General features: G+C 35.9%; 1 protein-coding gene across 7 annotated transcripts in view; it reads right to left on the bottom strand.

Moving 5' to 3' along the window:
• Positions 1 to 21,952, bottom strand: part of CCSER2 (coiled-coil serine rich protein 2) — a 170,539-nt gene that overhangs the window by 17,826 nt on the left and 130,761 nt on the right. For all 7 annotated transcript variants that reach the window (XM_019795458.2, XM_011219940.3, XM_034662796.1 and 4 more), the window contains one exon: positions 14,818 to 14,907. In XM_019795458.2, coding sequence (XP_019651017.1) covers positions 14,818 to 14,907 — 90 coding nt within the window. Of the gene's footprint in view, positions 1 to 14,817; positions 14,908 to 21,952 lie in introns of those variants that run through there.

Below are 21,952 nucleotides of genomic sequence, written 5' to 3'. Positions count from 1 at the left end.
AAATTATTTCCCCCTAATATTTATAGTTAATGCATAAGAAATGAAATACATATTCTTCCTGGTATACATTACATTTATCATCATATAGCTCTTTTTTAAATAGCAGATTCCAGTCTTTTAAAAAAGTGAAAGCATTTAAAAAGGGAGATAGACTTTTAAGTGTTAAACACAGAAACTGCATCAATTATAAATCAGGCAACAAAAAAACTATCATACAAAAATTTTTTATTTCTTTTTAAATCATAGGTTTTCAGAGGATTAGCAGGTAAAGTAAAGAACACTGGCTGAAGAGAGCAGAACCAACACAGCATTAAAAAGACTTAGGATGTTCTGAGAGTGAGTACTGTCAAGAATGTGACATATAGGCCACAGGTTAAACATGCATGCTTTTTAATATGAGTAACTTATGGCTTCTTATATTTACTTAATAACAGGCTATCAGAATTGGAATACATCTGCAATGGCATTTACTTTAATTTCCTCACTTTCCAGATAAAACTGGGTAATCAAGAAAAAAGTCTGTTCAATGTCTCACAAATAGAACCAGACTGGGTCTCAGGTCTGTTCCTACCACCCTCACCAACTGAAATATATCCATAAATAAAACTATTAAAATACTAACAAAATCATCAAGGAAAATGAGCTGTAAATCATTATCATACCCAGTTCAATTTTCAAAAGAAAGTCTGCATAATTTTTCAAATTAATCTGACACAGAAATAATTTATCAGAAAATTACTAATGTAGTTTTATTGGTGTTTACAGATTTCATAAACACTCGTCCAAATAAAATTTTTTTCCACTTCTGATTCAATATTTCTTGGTTCAGTTCAGTGTAATCAGATACTCCAAATTTAAGAGTAATCGTATCTACACTGCTCAATATAAAACAAAAACAGAATGATCCACTTTCTATGTTAATGAAGAGGAAAAACAGCTCCCAGAAACCATGTGGAATTAATGATTTTTAGAATATCCTAGTAAATAAAGATCCTATCTTTTGAAATTATTATCTTTTCTCCACTAATTTAGCCACAGATGTTTGTGAAAATAGCTTAGAAAATATTTAGTAGGGTGATAATCCCAAGTGTTCTCCAAAGATATTGCCTGATACAATTCTATTTTGCTGTTTCAGAAATATTTTGGTTCAAAAGCTTTACAGAAAACAAATCCTCAACCAAGAAGAGGCGCACACTTTTCCTATAGTTTCAAGGGCCAAGCTTCTACCCACTGTACTGGGTGAAGACACTTTCAGATGGGGATTTTTGTATATAAGCTAAACCAGCAGCCAGAGATTCCTTTTCAAAGAAATAAATTCTCTCTGGAGGTTTGTGAAAATAGTACTGACTGGGGGCCAGGGGAACTGTTTTTCTTTGGATCTTCCATTAGTCCTGTAAGCTTAAAAAGTCACTGATCTTCTTTGAGCCTCAGTTTCCTCATTTGTAAGATGCAGGATTAGAAAGTGCTAGAGAATGAATTATTTGTGTTCCCCCCAAATTTCATATGGTGAGACCTATTTCCCCAGTGTGATGGTATTTGGAGGTGGGGACTTTGGGAGGTGAGTAGGTCATGAGGGTGGAGCCCTCGTGAATGGGATTCTTGCCCTTACAAAAGAAACCCCAGAAAGCTGTCTTGCCCCATCCACCACGAGAGGACACAAGAAGATGGTTGTCTATGCAGGCCCTCACCAGACACTGAGTCTTTGCTCTTGGACCTCCCAACCTCCAAAACTGTGGGGAAAAGATTTCTATTGTTTATAAGCCACCCAGTCTATGGTGTTCTATTATAGCTGCCCGAACACACTAAGACAGAATGGTTCATCTCTAAGAAGATCCTCACTTTCAGTTCTTAGAATTCAGTTACTCACATATCTGTCCTTATCCCTACTCCAATCATTGTTATCCTTTAGTTTTATAACTGCTTATATAGCATCTAAAATAATCAACTTTGTATTAAATTGTCTCTCATGATAATTCATTAGCTCTTTGAAATAATTTAAGTGAAAGATCTGTCACAGATACCGAGAACCTGGCAGGAGTTTTAAAGGATGTTAAATGTCTTACTTTCTTTGCCTAACAGTCCCTAACACACAGCAGGCTCTAAATAACTGTTTATGGATTTAAACAGAATTAAATGAAGCTATTAAAAGACAAATGAAGTTATTGTATTTAACTAGAGATAAAGCTATAACATCAGGCCTGGATACACATTGCAAGCACCTAAGAATTTTAGAAACAAAAATAATGATACCCGTCTTCACTCACCCAAGATCAACAAAACATGATCTCTGGGATGGGTTTGAGCATGAGAGGTAAAGACAGACAACCTTGTGAAATAAATACATAAATAGCTCTTGCCTGCTCCTGCTAAGGGGCACCCGTTTATTACCAGGTGAACAGCTGTCATTTCAGCTTATGCCTAGTAAGGCAAAAAATATTACTCATTTTACTTACTTCACTTTAAATGTCTCCTTCCACTTCTCCACCCATCTACCTAATTCCTATCATGCCTTCCAAGCCCATTTCAAACCCATTCCCTAAAAGCTTCTCTGGATCCTACCTGAACTGATTATGATCATTGTTGTTTATAAATATCGACATCATTTGGTGGGCACTTGTCTCAGGGAATTTTTCTTCTGCTTTTCATTATGTTGATTTGAATATTTCTCTTTTTCTAATATGAAATATAACCACCCTGAGAATAATGGCTTTCTCACTTTTCTTGGTGTCAATTATAGCTTCAGTAAGTGACTTTCACAGAACAGAAATATACTTTGATTAAAATTTAATAGAAGTGGTATTTCCAGTTTCAGCACAAGATGGAATAGATAACACTTCCCCCTTTTCCTTCTGCAAAGTACAGGCAAAAACTCTCGACATTATATATAAAACAAACAAAAAACTCTGAAAGGTGAAGCTAAGAAGATGATAAGCTAGGGACTTTGAAAATCTGAGGACAAACATAGTAGAAAATTCTTGGGGTATCTTTTTTGCCTAATGTACCCTAGACTAGGTGATAGAGAAGCCAGCACACAGAAATGCCAATGGGCATGGACAAAAACAAAAACAGAAATAGTGTCAAGAAAATCCTGAACCATGCCAAAGAACCAGGAAAGAGGTAGCTTAGCAGTTCACAAAACCTGTATACAATGACCTGCTAAATGCCACGGGAAAAACTGCAGCCCCAGCCCTATTCCCAACAGAAAAGACCAACGAGGGAGCCTAGGCTTCCTTCCCTGGCTCTATTATTATCTTATGTCACTCTTAATGTATGTATAGGAAATATTTAAGACACTTATAAATGGGGGAGAGAAAGGAACTTTGGGCAGAAAGGTTCTCTACTTAGTAAACTACTAAGTTATCTATGTATAATACCTATAATACCTAAAAGGTATTAGTAAAATACAGAAAGGCAAGAAAAAGAAAACAAAAATAAGAGAGGGAAACAAAACAAAAAATAAAATGGCAGACTTAACATATCAGTAATTACATTAAATATAAAGGATGTATAGACACCAATTAGACAGACTGGCAGAGTGGAGAAGGATCATGACCCAATCATATACAGGACACAAGAAATTCACTTTATATATAACAATATAGTTGTTTTAAAGTAAAACAGGAAAAAGTTATACCATGCAAAAAATCACAAGAAAGTAAGAATTGCTATATTAATATCAAATGAAGGAGGATTCAGAGCAAATTACCAGGCAAAAAAGTGACCTTATAAAATGATAAAAGGATCAATCTACCAAAAAGACATAGTGATCCTAAATGTGTACACACCAAACTATAGAACTGTGCAACACATGAAACAAAAACTCATAGAACTGAAAGGAGAACAGCCAAATCCATAATTGCAGTTGGAAAGTTTAACACTCCTCTCTTAATAATTGATAAAACAACTAGACAATAAAATCAGCAGTGATATAGGAGGACTCAAGGACACCATCAACAATCAGGATCTAGTCAACATGCATAGAATACTTCATTCAGCAAAAGCCAAATAAACATTCTTTTCAAGAGTCCATAGAACATTTACCAAAACAGACCACAGTGTAGGCCACAACACGAACCACAGCAAACTAAAAGCATAAAAATAGCACAGAACGTGTTTTCTGACCACAATGGAATCAAATTAGAAATCAGTAACTGAAAAATGATAGAAAAATTCCCAAACCCTTGGATACTAAACAATGTAATTCATGGTTCAAAGAAGTTTCAAGGGAAATTAAACACACACACATGCACACACAAACACACACACTGAATACAAAAGAAATGAAAGTTGTAGAACACAGCTACAGCAGTAACAGAAAAGAGAAAAAAAAACCCTCAAATCAATAAGCTGAACTGTCACCTTAAGAAATTTGGGGAAAAATACCAAAATAGACCAAAAGTAACTAGAAAAAAGAATACAATAAAGAGCAGAAACTGCAGAAATTGAACACAGAAAAACAGAGGTAATCAAGGAAACAAAAAGTTCGTTCTTTGAAAAGTTTGATAAAATTGACAAACCACACTACAAATGATTAAGATGAGAGAGATGATTCAAATTACCAAAATCATGAATGAAACAGGGTCACAATACAGATCCTCCAACCATTAGAAAGGGATACTATAAACAACTCTACAGTCATAAACTTGACAAATGAGAAGAAACGGACAAATTCCTCAAAACCACAAACTATGAAAACTCATCTGAGATGATAGAGATCATCTGAATAGATCTATAACAATTAAAAAACTCCCCCCAAAAGAAATCTCCAGGCCTAGATGGTCCACTGGAGAATTCCACCAATGTTTAAAGAATCAACATCAATTCTACATAATCTCTTCCAGAAAACAGAACTAGAGGAAAGAATACTTCCCCACTCATTTATGAAGCTAGAATTACCCAACAGAAAACAAAAAATAAGGATAGTATAAAACAAAAAGCCAGAAATCAACAGACTATTACTCTTCATGAATATAAACATAAATAAGCTTTAATAAAATATTATTGATTAGAATTCAAAAATATATAAAAGAATTATACACCGTGATCAAGGGGGGTTTAGGTCAACAAGACTGATTCAAAAATGATCAAAGCAATCAACAGGCTAAAGTGTAAAAAAAGACATGTTCATATATATTAGCATAGCAAAATGACTGAATAAAATCCAACACACATTCATGATGAAAATTCTCTGCAAACTAGGAATAGAAAGGAAATTCCTCAACTTGATAAAAAGCATCTTTCAAATATCTATAGCTAATTTTTATTTAATGGTGAAAGACTGAATGCTTTCCCCCGTAGATCAAGAACATGACAGCAATGTCCACTTTCATCATTCTTATTCAACATACTATTGGAAGTCCTAGCCAGTGGCATAATGTAAGAAAAGGAAATAAAAGACATATAGATCAAAAAGTGAGAAAACTGTTCCTATTTGCAAATGACATGATGGTCCACACAGAAAATCTAGATCTACAAGAAAAACCCAGAACTAGGAAGAGAGTTTAGTAAGTTTATAAGATACGAGATCCATATACAAAAGTCTGTTGTACTTCTAAATACCAACAATGAACACATGAAACTCAAATTTAAAAGACAATAAATACCATTTATAAATAATCACTCAATATGATGAAATACTTAATAAATCTAAGAAAGCATATGCAGAACTCATATTCTGAAAACTAAAAATGTTGATTAAAGAAATTCTAAAAATGATTTAAATTAATGGAGAGATATACCTTATTCATGGATTGGAATACATAACATACTAAAGATGTTAACTCCAAAATGATATTTAGGTATAATACATTTTCTCTCAAAACCCTGGCAAGATTTTCTTTTTTTAAGATAAACACAAGCTAATCTAAAATGATGCGGAAAAGCAAATAAATTAGAATATACAAACAATTATGAAACAGAAAAAGTAGAAGAAATCACTCAACTTAAGACTTTTTACAGTTACAGCAATCAAGACAGTGCAGTATTGGTGGAGGGGTAGATACATAGATCAATGCAATGGAAAATCCAGGAGTAGATCCATACAAGTATATAGTCAACTGACTTTTGACAAAAACGCACAAGTAATTTAATAGAGAAAGGATAATATTTTTTAAAAAATGGTGCGAAGCAACTGGGTATTTGTAGGAAGATAATGAACCTTGACCCAAACCTCATATCTTACCTAAAAATTAACTCAAAATGGATCACAGATTTATTTATTTATTTTAAAGATTTTATTTATTTATTTATTTATTTATTTATTTATTTATTTGACAGAGAGAAAGAGAGACAGAGAACAAGCAGAGGGAACACCAGAGGGAGAGGGAGAAGCAGGCTCCCCACTGAGCAGGGAGCCCAATGGGGGGCTGGATCCCAAGACCCTGGGACCATGACCTGAGCCCAAGGCAGACACTTAACTGACTGAGCCATCCAGGTGCCCCGTGGATCACAGATTTAAATGTAGAATATAAACTATAAACATCTCAGAAGAAAACAATATTTTCAGTGTCTTGGCCTTGGTAAAGAGTTTAAACATAAAGTAAAAAGCACAATCCATAAAAGAAAAAACCGATAAATTGAACTTCAAAATTAAAGTCTTTTACTCTTGAATGACTCTGTGAAGAAGATGGAAGACAAACTATTGGGGGAAAATACTTGCAAACCATATACCTTACTCTTATGTAAGGACTCAGGAGTATACAAAGAACTCTAAATTCAACAGTAAAAAAAATAAAAATCAGTTAGAAAATGGGAAGATATGAAGACATATTTCAAGGAAGATGGCAAATAAACACACAAAAAGGCATCAACACTATTAGCCATTAGGGAACTAGAAATTAAAACTACACTGATATATCAATATACACTTACTTAGTATGGCTAAAATTAAAAAATATTAACACTACTAAATGCTGATAAAGATGCAGAGAAACTATCACTCATACAATGTTGATGAGAATCTGTTCTGGCAGCTGTGATAAGCAGCTCAGGAATTCTTTTGAGTACTAAACAGAATTGTCATATGACCCAGAAATCACACTACTGGGCATTTATCCCAGAGAAATGAAAATGTGTATCTACACAAGTCCTCTACACAAATACTCAAAGCAGCTTTATTTGTAATAGCTAAATCTAGAAGTGATCAAAATGTCCCTCAACAGATGAAGTGGTTAAACTATGGATCACCTGTATCAATGGAATTCTACTTGGCAATAAAAAAGGAACAAATTATTGATAGACACAACTTATTGGATGAATTTCCAAGGTGTTATTCTGAGTGAAAAAAGTAATCTCAAAATCTTACACACTATAATATCACTTACATAACATTCTTGAAATGACCGAATTATAGATATGGAAAACCAGATTAGTGATTGCCATTAGGAATAGTAGAGGAAGAAGGGGATGATTGTGACTATTAAAAGGCAGCACACAAGGCAGAACTTTGTAGAGGTGCAATAATTCTGAATCTTAAATATGGTGTTGTTGCTGGAATCTACACAGCAATAAAATGGCAAAGAACTACATATATACTACTGTCAATTTCCTGGTTTTGATATTGTACTGTACTTATATAAAATGTCATCATTGTGGGACATTGGGTGAACCATACAAAGAATCTTTCTGTGCTATTTTAATAACTTTTTATAAATCTATAAGTATTTAAAATAAAAACAGAGGAATAAAACCATAATGCATATTAGAATAATAATATAGAGGAAGATTATTTAAAATGCTGATTATATTGGTAGGGTCATATTTTCTTGGGGAGAGATAGAAAACATGTCTAAGAATATTCTCATCTCTAGAAACTAAAGGTAATTTCCCTGAGTATGAAAAGAAGAAAGATTATTTACTCCTTTCAACAGTAAACAACTGAAATAGCTATAAAATACATCACTAACTAAACCCTGAGACCAGGCAAGTTCAGAAATACTAGATATCTGAGCAACACTAAGCAGCAACACTAAGAGCAGGCATTGTCTCCCCATGATTCCCTGTCTATTGGGAGTGTTTCTAAAACAATAGACAACTTATGGAGAAGAATTTAACTTAGAAACTTAGAAGACTTAGGATTTATAAGATGTAAGGAAAGGGTGGGAGACCTGATCTACAGCAAAAAGACAGCAGAAGCAACACAAGTTCCCAGATGCACGGACCTGTTCCATTAGTGAGCACTGGACCATGCCACACTCCTGAAGTGTACCATAAGTGATGGCAGTTTTAAGATGGATCTGAAAGCCAGGTCTAGTCCCCAAATCTGCAACACATGTCCACCTTCCTCTGGTCCAGAAACAGCCTCACTCTCCTACCAACTCAGATTTACCCTTTGCTGTCTGCTCATGAGGATCATAAACTAAGAATCAGGCAATATCTTTGATTTAATATCCAAAACCCTTAGCACACTGGGATTGAAATATAGAATTAACTAGCCTAATTTCACTGAATGAACAAATAAATGGCTCTATGGTTTAAAAGCTGAAGGAATGTACCCTTTTTTGGGGGGGAGGGGTGTCATTAATTCCTGCTACTTAGTTCAGGTTTAAAGCCTAATCCAATGCCCAACACACAGAACTGATTTATGGATAGTCTAAAATGAAATGCTGTATAAATGTAAAACACCCCCAAATGTCAAAGACTTAGTACAAACAAAAACCAAAACTAAGAAAGTAAAATATCTCAATATCTTCTTTATATTGATTCCATTCTTAAACAGTACTACTGGGTTAATAAACTATTTTATTAAAATTAATTCTGTGTGTTTCTTTTTACTTTAACTTGGATACTAGGAAATTTACATTATATATGCAGCTCACATTATATTTCTACTGCAGCACTAATCTAGAGGACAGAGAGTGCATAATTCTTCCTTAGTTGATGCCATGAACTCATGAAATTCCCTAAGCTCTAGCCAAGAAACTACCTTTTGCTCATCTGAATCTACTTTGAATCTTCTGATGACTTTTAAAATGAAATGGTAGATATGAGATGCTTTCTGCTAGAGAAACCACAGTGGTTTCTCTAAAACACTTTGTTTTATATAAAACAAAGAGCAGTAGGTACACATATGAATATATTCCACCCAAGGGGAGGAATAAAATCAACTTGTAGAAAAACATACCTGGGATATCTGACATACAGTTTAATAATATGCATAACATTCTAATTATACTTTAAATTGGTGGGACATTAAAAAAAAAAGTAAAGGAAAAAGAAAACATGAGAAACAGAAGTGTCTGAACTCAGGGTTTTAGAGGCAACTTCATTTCTCTTAAGATAAAGCCTAGCAAGTCTTCACATAAAACACTGTGTGAACTCTGGGATAAGACAAGGAACTATGAGGCAATTCCTCCAGAACGCTTGTAGCTTTTCCCTCAAACAGCTGCTTTTTCTTAACCGCAGAGGTGAGAACATATGAGCGTTTTCACCTGAAGCTAGAGTGTGGGGTAGTTTTATCTTAACACTGAAGACGCGAAACTCTTCCTGATTCATGATTAGTTTGCCTATTTCTCCCTCTTCTGGGAGAGTTTAGGAAGCTTCCTAGAATGGTCTTTCTTGCTCCCAAAGGGTCTGTGGCACTTGGCACTACAACACTGAGCTTTCCTAGTAGATGAAGCTCTATCACTAAGGATTTCTGCCTTCCATTCACTCAAGTCCCCTCCACACCCTGAATCTACATCTCCACCTAACTTCTCCGGAAAGACTGATTTGATCAAGTGGCTTCTTGAAAGCTAACAGGATTACCCATTTCTCAGTGATCATTAAATTGCTAAGAGTAAAATCTATGTCCTGCCTACATCCTTGATGTACAAGTCAGTAAATTAAAGTCTGTATTATACAAATGAAATGGATCCCAGTAGTAGAAGACTTTAGTAAATTCCACTGTTTTCTAACTACAGTGTAAATAAACTTTGCTTCTTCAATGGATACTTTAAACGAAGTTTTAAAAATGCTTTCTATAGTTCTGGCATTTGGTATTAGAGGGTGCCGATTTAGATATCCTTAAAATTTATGACTAGATAAGTCACTCAATTGCTAAAATCATCATATTTAATTTGTTCTTAGCCTTGAAAAACAATTCTATTTTTCAGTTAGTGGTTTCAGATGTATCCACGAAAGTTACAGTACAATTGTTTAAAAATCAATGTAAAGCTACACATAACTGGATTCTTGTTGTACTGTCATAAATACATGCGGCTAGCATGTGATGTCTCAGCTACAAAGATGGCTCCTGTCAGCATTTAGCTCACTGAAACATAGGCCATATTCAACGGTCTGTATCTAAAAATGACTAGACATCAACAATTTTAAAATAATTACATGATCACATTATAATTATTTGTTTAAACACCAAAGTATATGTACATGTTACTTAAAAATACTTCTAGTGGCATATGCTATATATAAACTAGTGAATATAAATAAAGACCTCCACAAAGAAAGAAATCCTTTAATTCCCTCTGGAATATATATGAGTAATAATATAACACCTCTCCAATTGGGATAAAATGAAATACCAAAGTTTAAAATCAGCACATTAATCTCTCATAAAAATCAACTAATAATGCTCCCAAATCAGGAAGGCGTACAGCGTAAAAGAAAAAGGACTTAAGAGAGAGTCCTCTCAAGACAAATCTTTAGGTTGTGATGTTCCTTTCATTTAATATTTTATCTTATCTCCCAGGCAAGCAAAAAAAGGGAGGGAGCAGAGTTCTTTAATAGTACATATAGCATGCTGCTAGGAAGTAGCAAACTCCTCCTTTGGAAATTATGAGCAGTTGACATGATTTCTGTGATATCTCTGTGACAAAGTTTTCCGATTTTATGTTTTCTATTTTATAAATAGTTATGATAGGAACATACTTGACTATGATATTTTGAACTATATGCATAATCCAGTAAATCTGAGACATGAGAACCTAATTCTAAGTACAAGGAATTGCTGATAATGCTGACCATACTCTGTCGAATTTTTATAAGTTACATACATATCTATCAAATACACCATAAAATGGATGAAATCTTTGATTCACTACTAGAAACTAATTCTAAGAGAACATTTTTAAATGCATATAAAATCATCTTTCCTCACCTCTTTGCTATCTAATAAAGTGAGTTCTTAAAATATGAGAGAAAACTAGTAACAGATCTAATTGTGTATATTCTGAATTTCAACTGGTAGGCAACTTTCCCACTGATACAACAGAATTTATTTCTACACTCGATTTTAAGAGTAATCCAGTGGGTCATTATGTGACAGGCCAGGTAGATCCTTTGGGTCCATCTTACAATCCTTTCTGTGAGATTCAAGGGGATAAATAAGAGAATTGATGGTTTGAGTCTAGAAATGTTTTCTTTCTTTTTTTTTTTTTTAAAGATTTTATTTATTTATTTGACAGAGAGAGAGGCAGCGAGAGAGAAACACAGGCAAGGGGAGTGGGAGAGAGAGAAGCAGGCTTCCCACTGAGCAGGGAGCCCGATGCGGGGCTCGATCCCAGAACGCTGGGATCATGACCTGAGCTGAAGGCAGACGCTTGATGACGGAGCCACCCAGGCGCCCCTAGAAATGTTTTCTTTTTTGATATTTTGGCTTCTCTAGTTCATCTGAGATATTTAAACAAAGGCTCGTAAAAATGCATATATTGTGAAAATTTAAAATTTACTTAATGTGCAAATCTTCAAACATTGATGTTAAATGCTTTGAAACAATATTGGAAATAGATTAAAAATATTTAATTCAGTCCAAGATAATGCTATTTATAAGAACATACCTGTACACAAATCAATAATGTCATAACTTTAAAAATAAACTTTTATAAGTTTATACATTTTAAATGAATCTTCTCACACAATCACCATCTTTCCTCACATAATCACCATCTTCCTAGTGTTCCTAGTCTTACTTCAACTATTTTTGTGCAAATGATTAGATACCTTCCACACTGTTGTTGTTCTTTTCCATGTTCCCCATTTCACCACTTTATCTGGGTATTCTGTCCCTCAGATGAGAATATTTCACCAGAAGCAGACTTACCACGTTCCTCTGAAGGTAGCATCTTCTTCTACAGCTCATTCTTATCTCTTTTCCCTCTTTCTTTCCCTCCCTAAATCTGAAATCCATCTCCTTTATTTCCCTTCATTTCTTCCAAAAATGTCTATTTTTTTTTCATGTTTCTTTCTATATCCTAAATGGCTGCCGACAAGTATTATGGATGGTATCTCTCTCTTCTTCACCATCCTTCTCTGCCTTCTACTACAACCAGATTTCTTCCTTGGATGCCAGAAAATATTCTGAGGACATGCTTACATATGCCTCACAAACCTCTGAAGTAGATTTTACTTTAGATCCTCAACTAAGTGTGTCAAGAAGGGCATTTAAATTTCCCAAGATATTCAGGGAATGGTAAAGAACAAGGACTCAGACTATAACTTTCAATCTTCCCAAAGTCTTATTAGCCAGATCAAAAAATGGTACCTACACTCAACCTAGGGATTTTGAAACATAACACATTTTGATTCCCCAAACTCCTACCTAACAAACTCATTGTTGCCAAAGAAGGATCCCCCTGCACCTCCCCATCATCAACATCTTGTTTAAAGATGTTGGGTTCCTGCTAAAAAATGAACATGTAGAGTCAAGTATAACTTTTTAGAAGAGAAAAGAAAATCTTTATTATAGTAAATGGTTTCTAAAATAATTTTATTTCAAATGAATCCTAAGTCCAAAAATAAAATAAAAATCAGAGAATAAACTCAATATTTAATGTTAACAGTTAATAATTATGATTCAACTAAGTAAATAAATACATGTAACTACCTCTTTAACTAAATACAACTCAGTAAAACTACTTTTCTAGTAATTCCCGGATAAAATTTTTAATTCTATTTTCAAATGGGCTTTATACCAACTTTGACTACTTTCCTAAAAATACAACTGCGTTGCAGCCAAAATCATGTATTTACTATTGCCTAAATGGATCTTCCTACCTCATCACCTTTACTTGTACTATTCCTTTTGTCAAGGATATTTCTCCCATTTCAATCTGCAAAACCTCTCTCAATCCTTCAAGGCTCCTCAGTGTGCCTTTGGGGGAAGGAACCTTGAACTAGCAGTCAGTAGCCCGATGTGAAAGAGCACTATCTCAGCCACTGATTGATTATGGAAATTTCAATAGGCCATTTAATCTCCCTGCCTTTTGTTAACTTAGATAGCTATAAAACAAAGGTGCTAAGCCAGGTGATTCCTATATGACAAGGAAGCCTAAAGTCTGGGTTTGTTAGCAGTGCTAGGCTGGAAAACTGACTCTCATTTCACCCAAAACTAACTGAGGAATGTCTTGGGGTTGTTCTGTACCATTTACTTTTGTCTGATTAACAGCCAGTTTTCAGAACAGAAAGATCGAGGAACACAGAGATGGTATAAAAACACCCAGGAGGATGGGAAAATGGAACCTCTCACACTTGAAGAAATCACCTATTTACTTAGTAACTGTCTGAAAGCACAAACACCTGTGAGGAAAACTGGAGAAATGGGAAAGCCCAAACCCCCCATCTAGAAGCAAGAGGCATGGTCTTATTTTACAATTTCCTTCAAACAGGAAAGTTACACATCCTTTAAAGAAATACTGTATCATCGCTGTCTATTGGCATCTTTTACTTTCTAAAATTCAACCACAACCTTCACCTTTTTCACCAAGCTCCTTGATTCTTCCAACTAGACTTTCCCAGTCCTTTGAACCTAACAGACTCACTACACTTTTATTTTATCACATCACCAGTTCCTTTAATAAATGCTTGCTAATGGAGGAAGGAATCCTTATTGGTCTGTGTAATTTTTCTACTTCAAGAGCCTAATAACTGAGATGGGAGAGGCTTACAAACTTTTGTTGAATAAGTTTATTATTAGCATTATACCTTATGTAGAGCACACAAAAAAATAATTACTTACTAGATGAAAATGAAGAGAGTATTTTATAAACTTTAACGCCTATAGCTAAGTTTTAAAAATTGGATTGTTGATTATATTAACCATTACGGTTCCCTGTTCATTTCTGTTGCTAGGATTCCACTGCTAAAATAAGATAAAGAGGAGTCAAAGGTGGCTTATTTGGCATTTTCTTAACAAAAAATGTCTATTAGTTGGCATCCAACAACAGGATTATGATGACTGGATGGCCATGTGATGATTCTCTGGTGCAGGCACATCCTGAACTAAGTTTCAGAGCTCAGATTAAATTATGGTCAGTGTATATTAGCCTAAATCTGTTTTGAAAAACAAGAAAGCATGGTCACTTTCTACTGTTCAGAAGAAACCATTCCCTAACCATGCCTAAAACATACACTTTACTATCTGTATCTTAATGCACGTATACTTCTTAACAGCCTCAATATTTGAGTAATTATAATAGAATATATTTGAAAAGTTTCAACAACAACAAAAGAATAAGCTACATCACATATTTCCAGAGAGTCATGCTGCTAAAGAGGGAAGACTGCAGTTTTTGGATTTCTATTTCTTTTAGGGCATGGGGAAATACTACTCTCATAAATACATGCAATGAGAGGAGACTAAACACTCAAATAAAATGGGCTATTGTGTGCAGAATGGAAAAGCTATTAAATGTACATTCATTTATATAAGACACACAAAAGAAGCTTTAGAAAGGACACAAACACCTAAGAGACAAGAAAAATCAACTTACCTAAAAAAAAAAAATTATAGCCATGGCAGAGTCAAAATTATTAGATTAAAAAGAATGGAACAAACATCAAAAGAGTAAATGACATGAGAAGAGGTTAAGGGCATATGTTACTTACAGGAATTCTTCTCCAAGGTGTTTGAGTATATTTATCAGCATATGTGCATTTTTCCTCTTTAGATTTTTGGTGGCAGTTACACCGAGTTGCCTGAATAAAACCACAAATTTTTACACTGGTATATTCTATATATACACATATACATACAAAAATAGAGACTCTCTTAAAGGGTGTAAGACCACCATCACAAAAAAGGGGCAAACATCCAGGTCTATTCAGTGGTGTCCCATCTTATTCAGGGACTAGATTCTAGAGTCAGTCAGTAAAGCTAAAATTTTGAATAGTAAAAATTAACCATGGGAATCTCTTACATTGTCCATAAACACACTATCTATGATCTTATGTATACAAATATGTATAATACTATGTATATAAATGTAGAATATATATAGCAACATACAGATTACAAAGAATACAATTGCAAAATATAGTCTCTAAACTATGATGATACTATAGTCACTACACCATAGTTTCTTAAATTCATTTGTGATAGCACTCTATGGGTATTAAATACCACCAGTCCACAGGTTGTCTATTCACATGTGTAGTGCTTTTTAGCTCCCTTAATGATGTGTTAATCTTATTGGACTAAAGAATTTGACAAGATCCATCTGACCATTTCAGTTCACAAATGAATTCTCTACATATGATTTCACTCAAAGCATAATCATTTAGTCACTTATATAACACAAAGCAATGTACCTATTGTGGAAACTTTGGTCTCTCAAATAAATAATGATTAAATTTAAAAAAAAAAAGAAAAGATTGATAATGAGAATTTCTCCCTAGTGTGAAGTTGGAATATAACCATATTATTTATTAAACAACCTCACTGGAGGTAAACATATTTTCTTGTAGGAAAACCTACATCACAAATTCTTGACTACTGCATCAAATTAAAATTAGGTGTCTATTTTTAAAAATTTACCAAATTTCAGAATTTTTCTTAATTTTAATCAGATCATTCCATTTTCCACCTATAAAATAAGATCTAATTAAAAACAAAAATCTCTGTAGTGCAGACATTTTTCCATTCCTTATAGTACGGACATATTTCCCATTCCTAAGAAATGGGATAGTGACTGAAAAAATTCACTATATAAGTAGGCAACTTAAGAGTCTCACGGGGGCACCCGGGTGGCTCAGTTAGTTAAGCATCCAACACTTGGTTTCGGGTCAGGTCATGATCTCAGAGTCCTGAGATGGAGCCCCACATCTGGCGCAGCACAGAGTTTGCTTGAGATTCTCTCTCTCCCTCTCCTTCTACCCATCCCCTTGCTCATGCTCTCTCTCTCTCAAAAATAAAATTAAAAAAAAAAAATCTTAAAAGAAAAAAGAGTCTCACAGAATTCACTGTAATAGGATGTAACTTTTAATATATACAGAAGGTATATAAAGAAAATATAAAATATTTATCTTAATGCGAGCACATTATGTATTCTATCCTGACTACTGCAATTCCAGAAGTAATTTCCTTTTGTAGTCTATTTAACATATGAAGAACATTATTTGGCAAATGTTTGAATTTTTCATAACTTGAAACACCTAGTTTTTGGTGACACTTCAACAGATGTAAAAGAACTATCCAAATCATTCCTTGCCCAAATGCTTTTCTTTTTGCCGACAGATTGTTTGGATGCTCACATTCTATGTTGTCCCATATTCAGGGAGTGTATCCTACTTTTTGACCCAATGATGTATTTTGATTAGTGAACCAATCAGATTAATCCCATTCCACCATGCTTAGGAAGGGACAAAGAATCCAAACCTAGCCAATAAAACATGTGAAAAGTCTGGGTAATTTCTGAGAAAGTACTCTTGATTTTAAAAATAGGCATGCTAGAGGGGTGCCTGTGTGGTTCAATCAGTTTAAAAAAATATATATATATATATCAAGAATATATATATCAAGATAAAATTGAATAGAGTGAAAAACGGGCTCGTATGGGGCATAAATCTATAAAACATAGACGTGAAAAAAAAGTTAAAAAGTGACTTAAAAAACATAAGGTGGGAAATTATTTGAATCAGGAACAGGGTAAAAAAAAAAGAAAGATTAAGAAAAGAAACAAAAAAAGAAATGTAAAATTTTAGCGGGAAGTATAAAGAGTTATGAGCCAACACCTGGAGCTCCCTATATTATTTTCCCCTGGTGCTAGAGTTTTACAGTCCTGTGGGAAAAAAGCTTATCATTCACCTGCTCCTCCAGTCTGTCTTCTGGGGGAGGGGCCTGCTGCTAGGTTTCTCAGGCATCTTTGCCTGGGTAGAGATGCCCCACCCCTTGTCAGGGGATGGGCTTAATGTGAACTGGTCGGCTGTGTGGCTTTTGTTCCCTGGCGTCTTTCCAGTTTTCTTTAGAGGGTCAGAGCAAATATGGCCATGCAAGAATCTCTGGCCCAGAGCTGCAAGATTACAGTCCCCGTTCTTCAATAAATCCTCCAGGTCAAGCCATCTTTACTTCTGTGCTTACCAAACTCCACGGACTCATGCTATTTGTGCCAGACGCAGCTCTCCTGGGGGGAATTACGGGGTCCTGTGAGCGTCTCTGTGCTTTGTGACTTTGCAATTGCTAGCGGCCATATGCTCGCAAGTGCACCCTCTTCCACAGCTCCCAGGTCACACAGGGTGCTGCCCCAGTGTCCCTTCAGAGGACACACCACCCTGAGAGCTGTTGCCCTATCATGGGCGCAAGCTGTTTTATATCTCCCTGAGGATATTGAACAGCCCGCATCCTTTAGTCCTTTTCAGGGTGGCCAGGCAGAGATCGGTCTCCCTACTCAAAGGTTTATGGTGACCTGAATTGAGAGCCCCTTCTGGGCTTGCTGACTATAACCAGTCTCCCCTGTTCTCTCCGAGTCTCCTAGAATCCTGAGACCACAATGATTCACCTAGAATTCTGTCCTATTCCTCGCCCCCCGCGCCCTTTTCAGAAAGGGGTGTCTTTCACTAGAGCACATTTCCAAGGGTCCTGGTTTTTTGCTCCGGTGATATATCACATTCTGGTGGCTGGCTTATGGAGGATCTCTCCCCTGTCCGCTTATCTTCGGATATTTCTCCCGAAGATTCAAGCTTTCGCACCTACTCCCTTGCAAAAAGTAGTCGTTTTTCTGGTTGGAGAGGTCCAGATAAATCTTACATCTCAGGCTGAATTTGTTATGTTCAGAATGGTTTGACAGATATCCAGCTAAATTCAAGGGACCAGATGAAAGGAGGTTCCCTACTCTGTGGTCATCTTGCTCCCCCCATCCCAGAATGTTCTGATTATATCTGTTAAATCCATCCATCCCAGTGTGCCATTCAAGCTCCCTGCTATTACTGTATTACTGTCAATTAGTTCCTTTACATTTGTTATCAACTGTTTCATGTATTTGGGTGCTCCCATGTTGGGTGCATTAAATATTTACTATTGTTATATCTTGTTGGATTGTCCCCTCAATGATTATATAGTATCCTTCTTTATCTCTTGTTACAGTCTTTGTTTTAAAGTCTATTTTGTCTAATACAAGTACTGCCACCCTGACTTTTTCACATCCATTTGCATGATGTTTCTCCATCCCCTCACTTTCAATCTGCAGGGTTTTTTTGGTCTGAAATGTGTCTCATAGCAGCATATAAATGGGTCTTATTTTTGTTATCCATTCAGTCACCCTAAGTCTTTTGATTGGAGCCTTTAGTCCATTTATATTCAAAGTAAATACTGATAGATATGAATTTATTGCCATTTTGTCACTTGTTTCATGGTTGTTCTATAGTCCTTCTCCGATCTTTTCTTTTCTTGCTCTCTTTCACAGTTTGCTGGCTTTCTTTAGTGATATACTTGGATTCCTTTCTCCTTATTTTAGATTCCTTTCTCTTTATTTTTTGCATATCTTTTACTGGGTTTTGATTTGTGGCTATCATTAGGTTTGTATGTAACATCTTCTGCATATAGCAGTCTATATTAAGTTGATGGTCACTTAAGTTTTTTTTTTTTTTAAAGATTTTATTTATTTATTCGACAGAGATAGAGACAGCCAGCAAGAGAGGGAACACAAGCAGGGGGAGTGGGAGAGGAAGAAGCAGGCTCATAGCAGAGGAGCCTGATGTGGGGCTCGATCCCCTAACGCCAGGATCACGCCCTGAGCCAAAGGCAGATGCTTAACCGCTGTGCCACCCAGGCATCCCAGATGGTCACTTAAGTTTTAACTCATTCTTTACTCCTCTCCTCTCCACATTTTAGGTACATGGTGTCATATTTTACATCCTTTAATATTGTGAATCCCTTGACTGATTTTTACAGATATACTTATTTTTACTGTTTTTATGTGTCCTACTTTTCTTACTCTTACTTACAGTCTTTCCTTTCCACTCAAAGAGTTCCCTTTAACATCTCTTGCAGGGCTGGTTTAGTGGTAACTCTTTTAGCTTTTGCTTGTCTGAAAAATTCTCGATCTTACTTTCTACTCTGAATGATAGTCTTGTGGAATAGAGTAATCTTGACTGCAGATTTTTCCTTTCAGCACTTTGAATATATCATGCCACTCCCTTCTGGCCTGAAGTTTCTGCTGAAAAATCTGCTGATGGCCTTGGCGGGGTGGGGGGGTCTCCCCTTGAATGTAACTGTCTTCTTTTCTCTTGATGCTTTTAAAATTTTCTCTTTATCACTACTTTTTGCCATTTTAATTACTGTGTTTGATGTGGACCTCCTTGGGTTAATTTTGTTCAGGGATCTCCATGCCTCCTGGATCTGGATGTCTGTTTCCTTCCCCAGATTAGGAAGTTTTTAGCTATTATTTCTTCAAATAAATTTTCTGCCTCCTGTACTCTTCCTTCTTCTAGGATCCCTATAATATCATGCTTGATGGGAGTCTCTGAGTTCCCTAAGTCTATTCTCATTTTGCATAAATTTTTTTTTCTCTCACCTGCTCAGCTTGATTACCTTTCGTTACTCTGTCTTCCAGGACATTAATTCATTCTTCTGCTTCCTCTCACCTGCTATTTATTCCATCCAGTTATATTCTTAATTTCATTTGTTGTGTTCTTCATCTCTGATTGGTTCTTTTTCATCTCTTTGTTAAGGATCTCACTGATGTCTTCCACTCTTTACTCAAGTCCACTGAGTGTCTTTATCATCACTACTTTAAATTCTTTGTCCGGCATATTACTTCTATCTGCTTCCCTTAGAAGTCTCTTACTGTGGTTCTGTCCTGTTCTTTCATTTGGGACATACTTCTCTGTCTTCTCATTTTGTCTAACTTTCTGTGTCTGTTTCTATGTGTCAGGAAAGTCAGCTATGTCTCCTGCTCTTGAAAAGTAAAGCCCTTATGAAGAAGAGGTCCTATAGTGCCCTGCAGTGCAGTGTCCCCTGTTGCCCAGGCATTTCGGGGGTGGGGGTTCTCCTATGTGTGTTGTGTGTGCTCTGCTGTTGTGTCCTGGTCACTTTTTCTTTTAGTCCAATTGTTTGTAGAGGTTCTCTTTGCCTGTTGTGGGCAGTGTTTGGTCCCTGGCCGGGGTGCACAATTTTTTAACACCTTGGGCTTCCACAGGGCCTGCTGCCAACCCAGCCTTGCAAAATGCCTAGGTCAGGAGACAGTGTTGGCAAGGTTTGTACAGGTCTTCTGGGGGAGGGGATCTGCAGTACTGGGGACTGAGGCAAATGTGACTTGGAAGGGTGGATCCCCCAAAGCATGAGGGGGTGGGCGGGGCGTGGTGTTACCAAGTTAGGTAGTGAATGTCAGTACTTGGCTAGTTCACACAGGTGGCCATGTGTTTATGCTGGGGGGTGGAGGAGGCAGATGGTGCCTGCTGTCTCCTTTGTTCCTGTAGAAATCCCTCAGCAATCCCTGTCACTCTGGGACATGCTCCAAAATAAGTAAACTACTCTCCCTTACATACATCCCAGCTGCTTCCATACTGTATCTCTGTGGGTTGTTTGTCGTGCTATCTCTTTAAGGGCATGGATTCAGCTTCCTCTCACCTTTCAAGCTCTCCCAGATCCAAGCTCACTGATTTTTAAATTCCAGGCTTTAAGTCCCCCTGTTGTAAGAACTCATGAAATTCAGCCCCTCTTGCTTTCAAAGCCAAATGTTATGGGGATTCACCTTCCTTACACAGGTGTCCCAGTATGATAGTCTGTTTCTCTCCCTTCTCTGTGCCTGGGGCTCCCTCCCCTCTGCCGATGGATGCAGTCTGTTTTGCTCCCAACCACATCTCTGCCCTTCCTACTCTCTTCAATGTAGCTTTCTCTCTACCTTTAGTCACGGAGTTTGTTCTGCCTGCCTTCAGGTCATTTTCTGGGTTATTTACACTGATGTGAGTGTTATCTAGTTGTATCTGTGGGATGAGCTGAGTTTAGGGTCCTCTTGCTCTGCCATCTTCCCAGCCTTCAAAACCTTCACATTTTTGATAAGAAAAGCACTGGAGAGGGCTGGAAACTGCCTATGTCATTCAGCTAATTAATACTGAAGGCAAAACAAAGTCCTTTATCCCCTTTTAAAATTCTCTTGATTTGAAAAGTGACTTCGTAGAGTTCCATTACTAAAGTAGGTGATGAGCTCTTCCAAACTAAATATGATTTCTAGGTTTAATATAGCAAATATAGAGAACTTCAAAGCACTTCTTGCTGAAAAGTAATGCTTTCACTTTTCTTCCGTTTTCTTTCTTTAGGATTCTCTTAGATATTTCTAAAACCTTTCTAAAAGTTATTTGCAAGGTAAGATATTGTTCAGGACAATTGGGCCAGTCTCTTCAATAAGTCAGTATAGCAACAACATAAAAGAATTGTTCTAAATGAAGAGAGACTTAAGAGATGTAACTAGATGTAATGTACAAAGGCAAAGAATATTTTTGAATCTAGGGAAATCAGAAGATGGACTGGATATTAGAAGACATTAAGGATTTACTATTAGTTGGTTAAAGATGGTAATATTTCAGCTATAAACCATTCTTATTTTTTAAAGAAACATATTAAGATGAACAAAACACTATTAAAATTTCTCAGCATAAAAATCTTTACCTTTTCAGTCCTTATTAATCATATATCAATATAAAGTGACCTCTTTTCATAATTCTTTACATCTTAAATTTATTTTTCTATTGCAACCCCAGCTTTTCTGATGAGAATAATTTCATTGTCTCACCCAACCTTTTATGTTCA

Source organism: Ailuropoda melanoleuca, chromosome 6, assembly GCF_002007445.2.
Source record: "Ailuropoda melanoleuca isolate Jingjing chromosome 6, ASM200744v2, whole genome shotgun sequence".
NCBI classification, from domain to species: Eukaryota; Metazoa; Chordata; class Mammalia; order Carnivora; family Ursidae; genus Ailuropoda; species Ailuropoda melanoleuca.
Note: the sequence above shows the minus strand (reverse complement) of the source record. Positions and strands in the feature narration are given on the sequence as shown.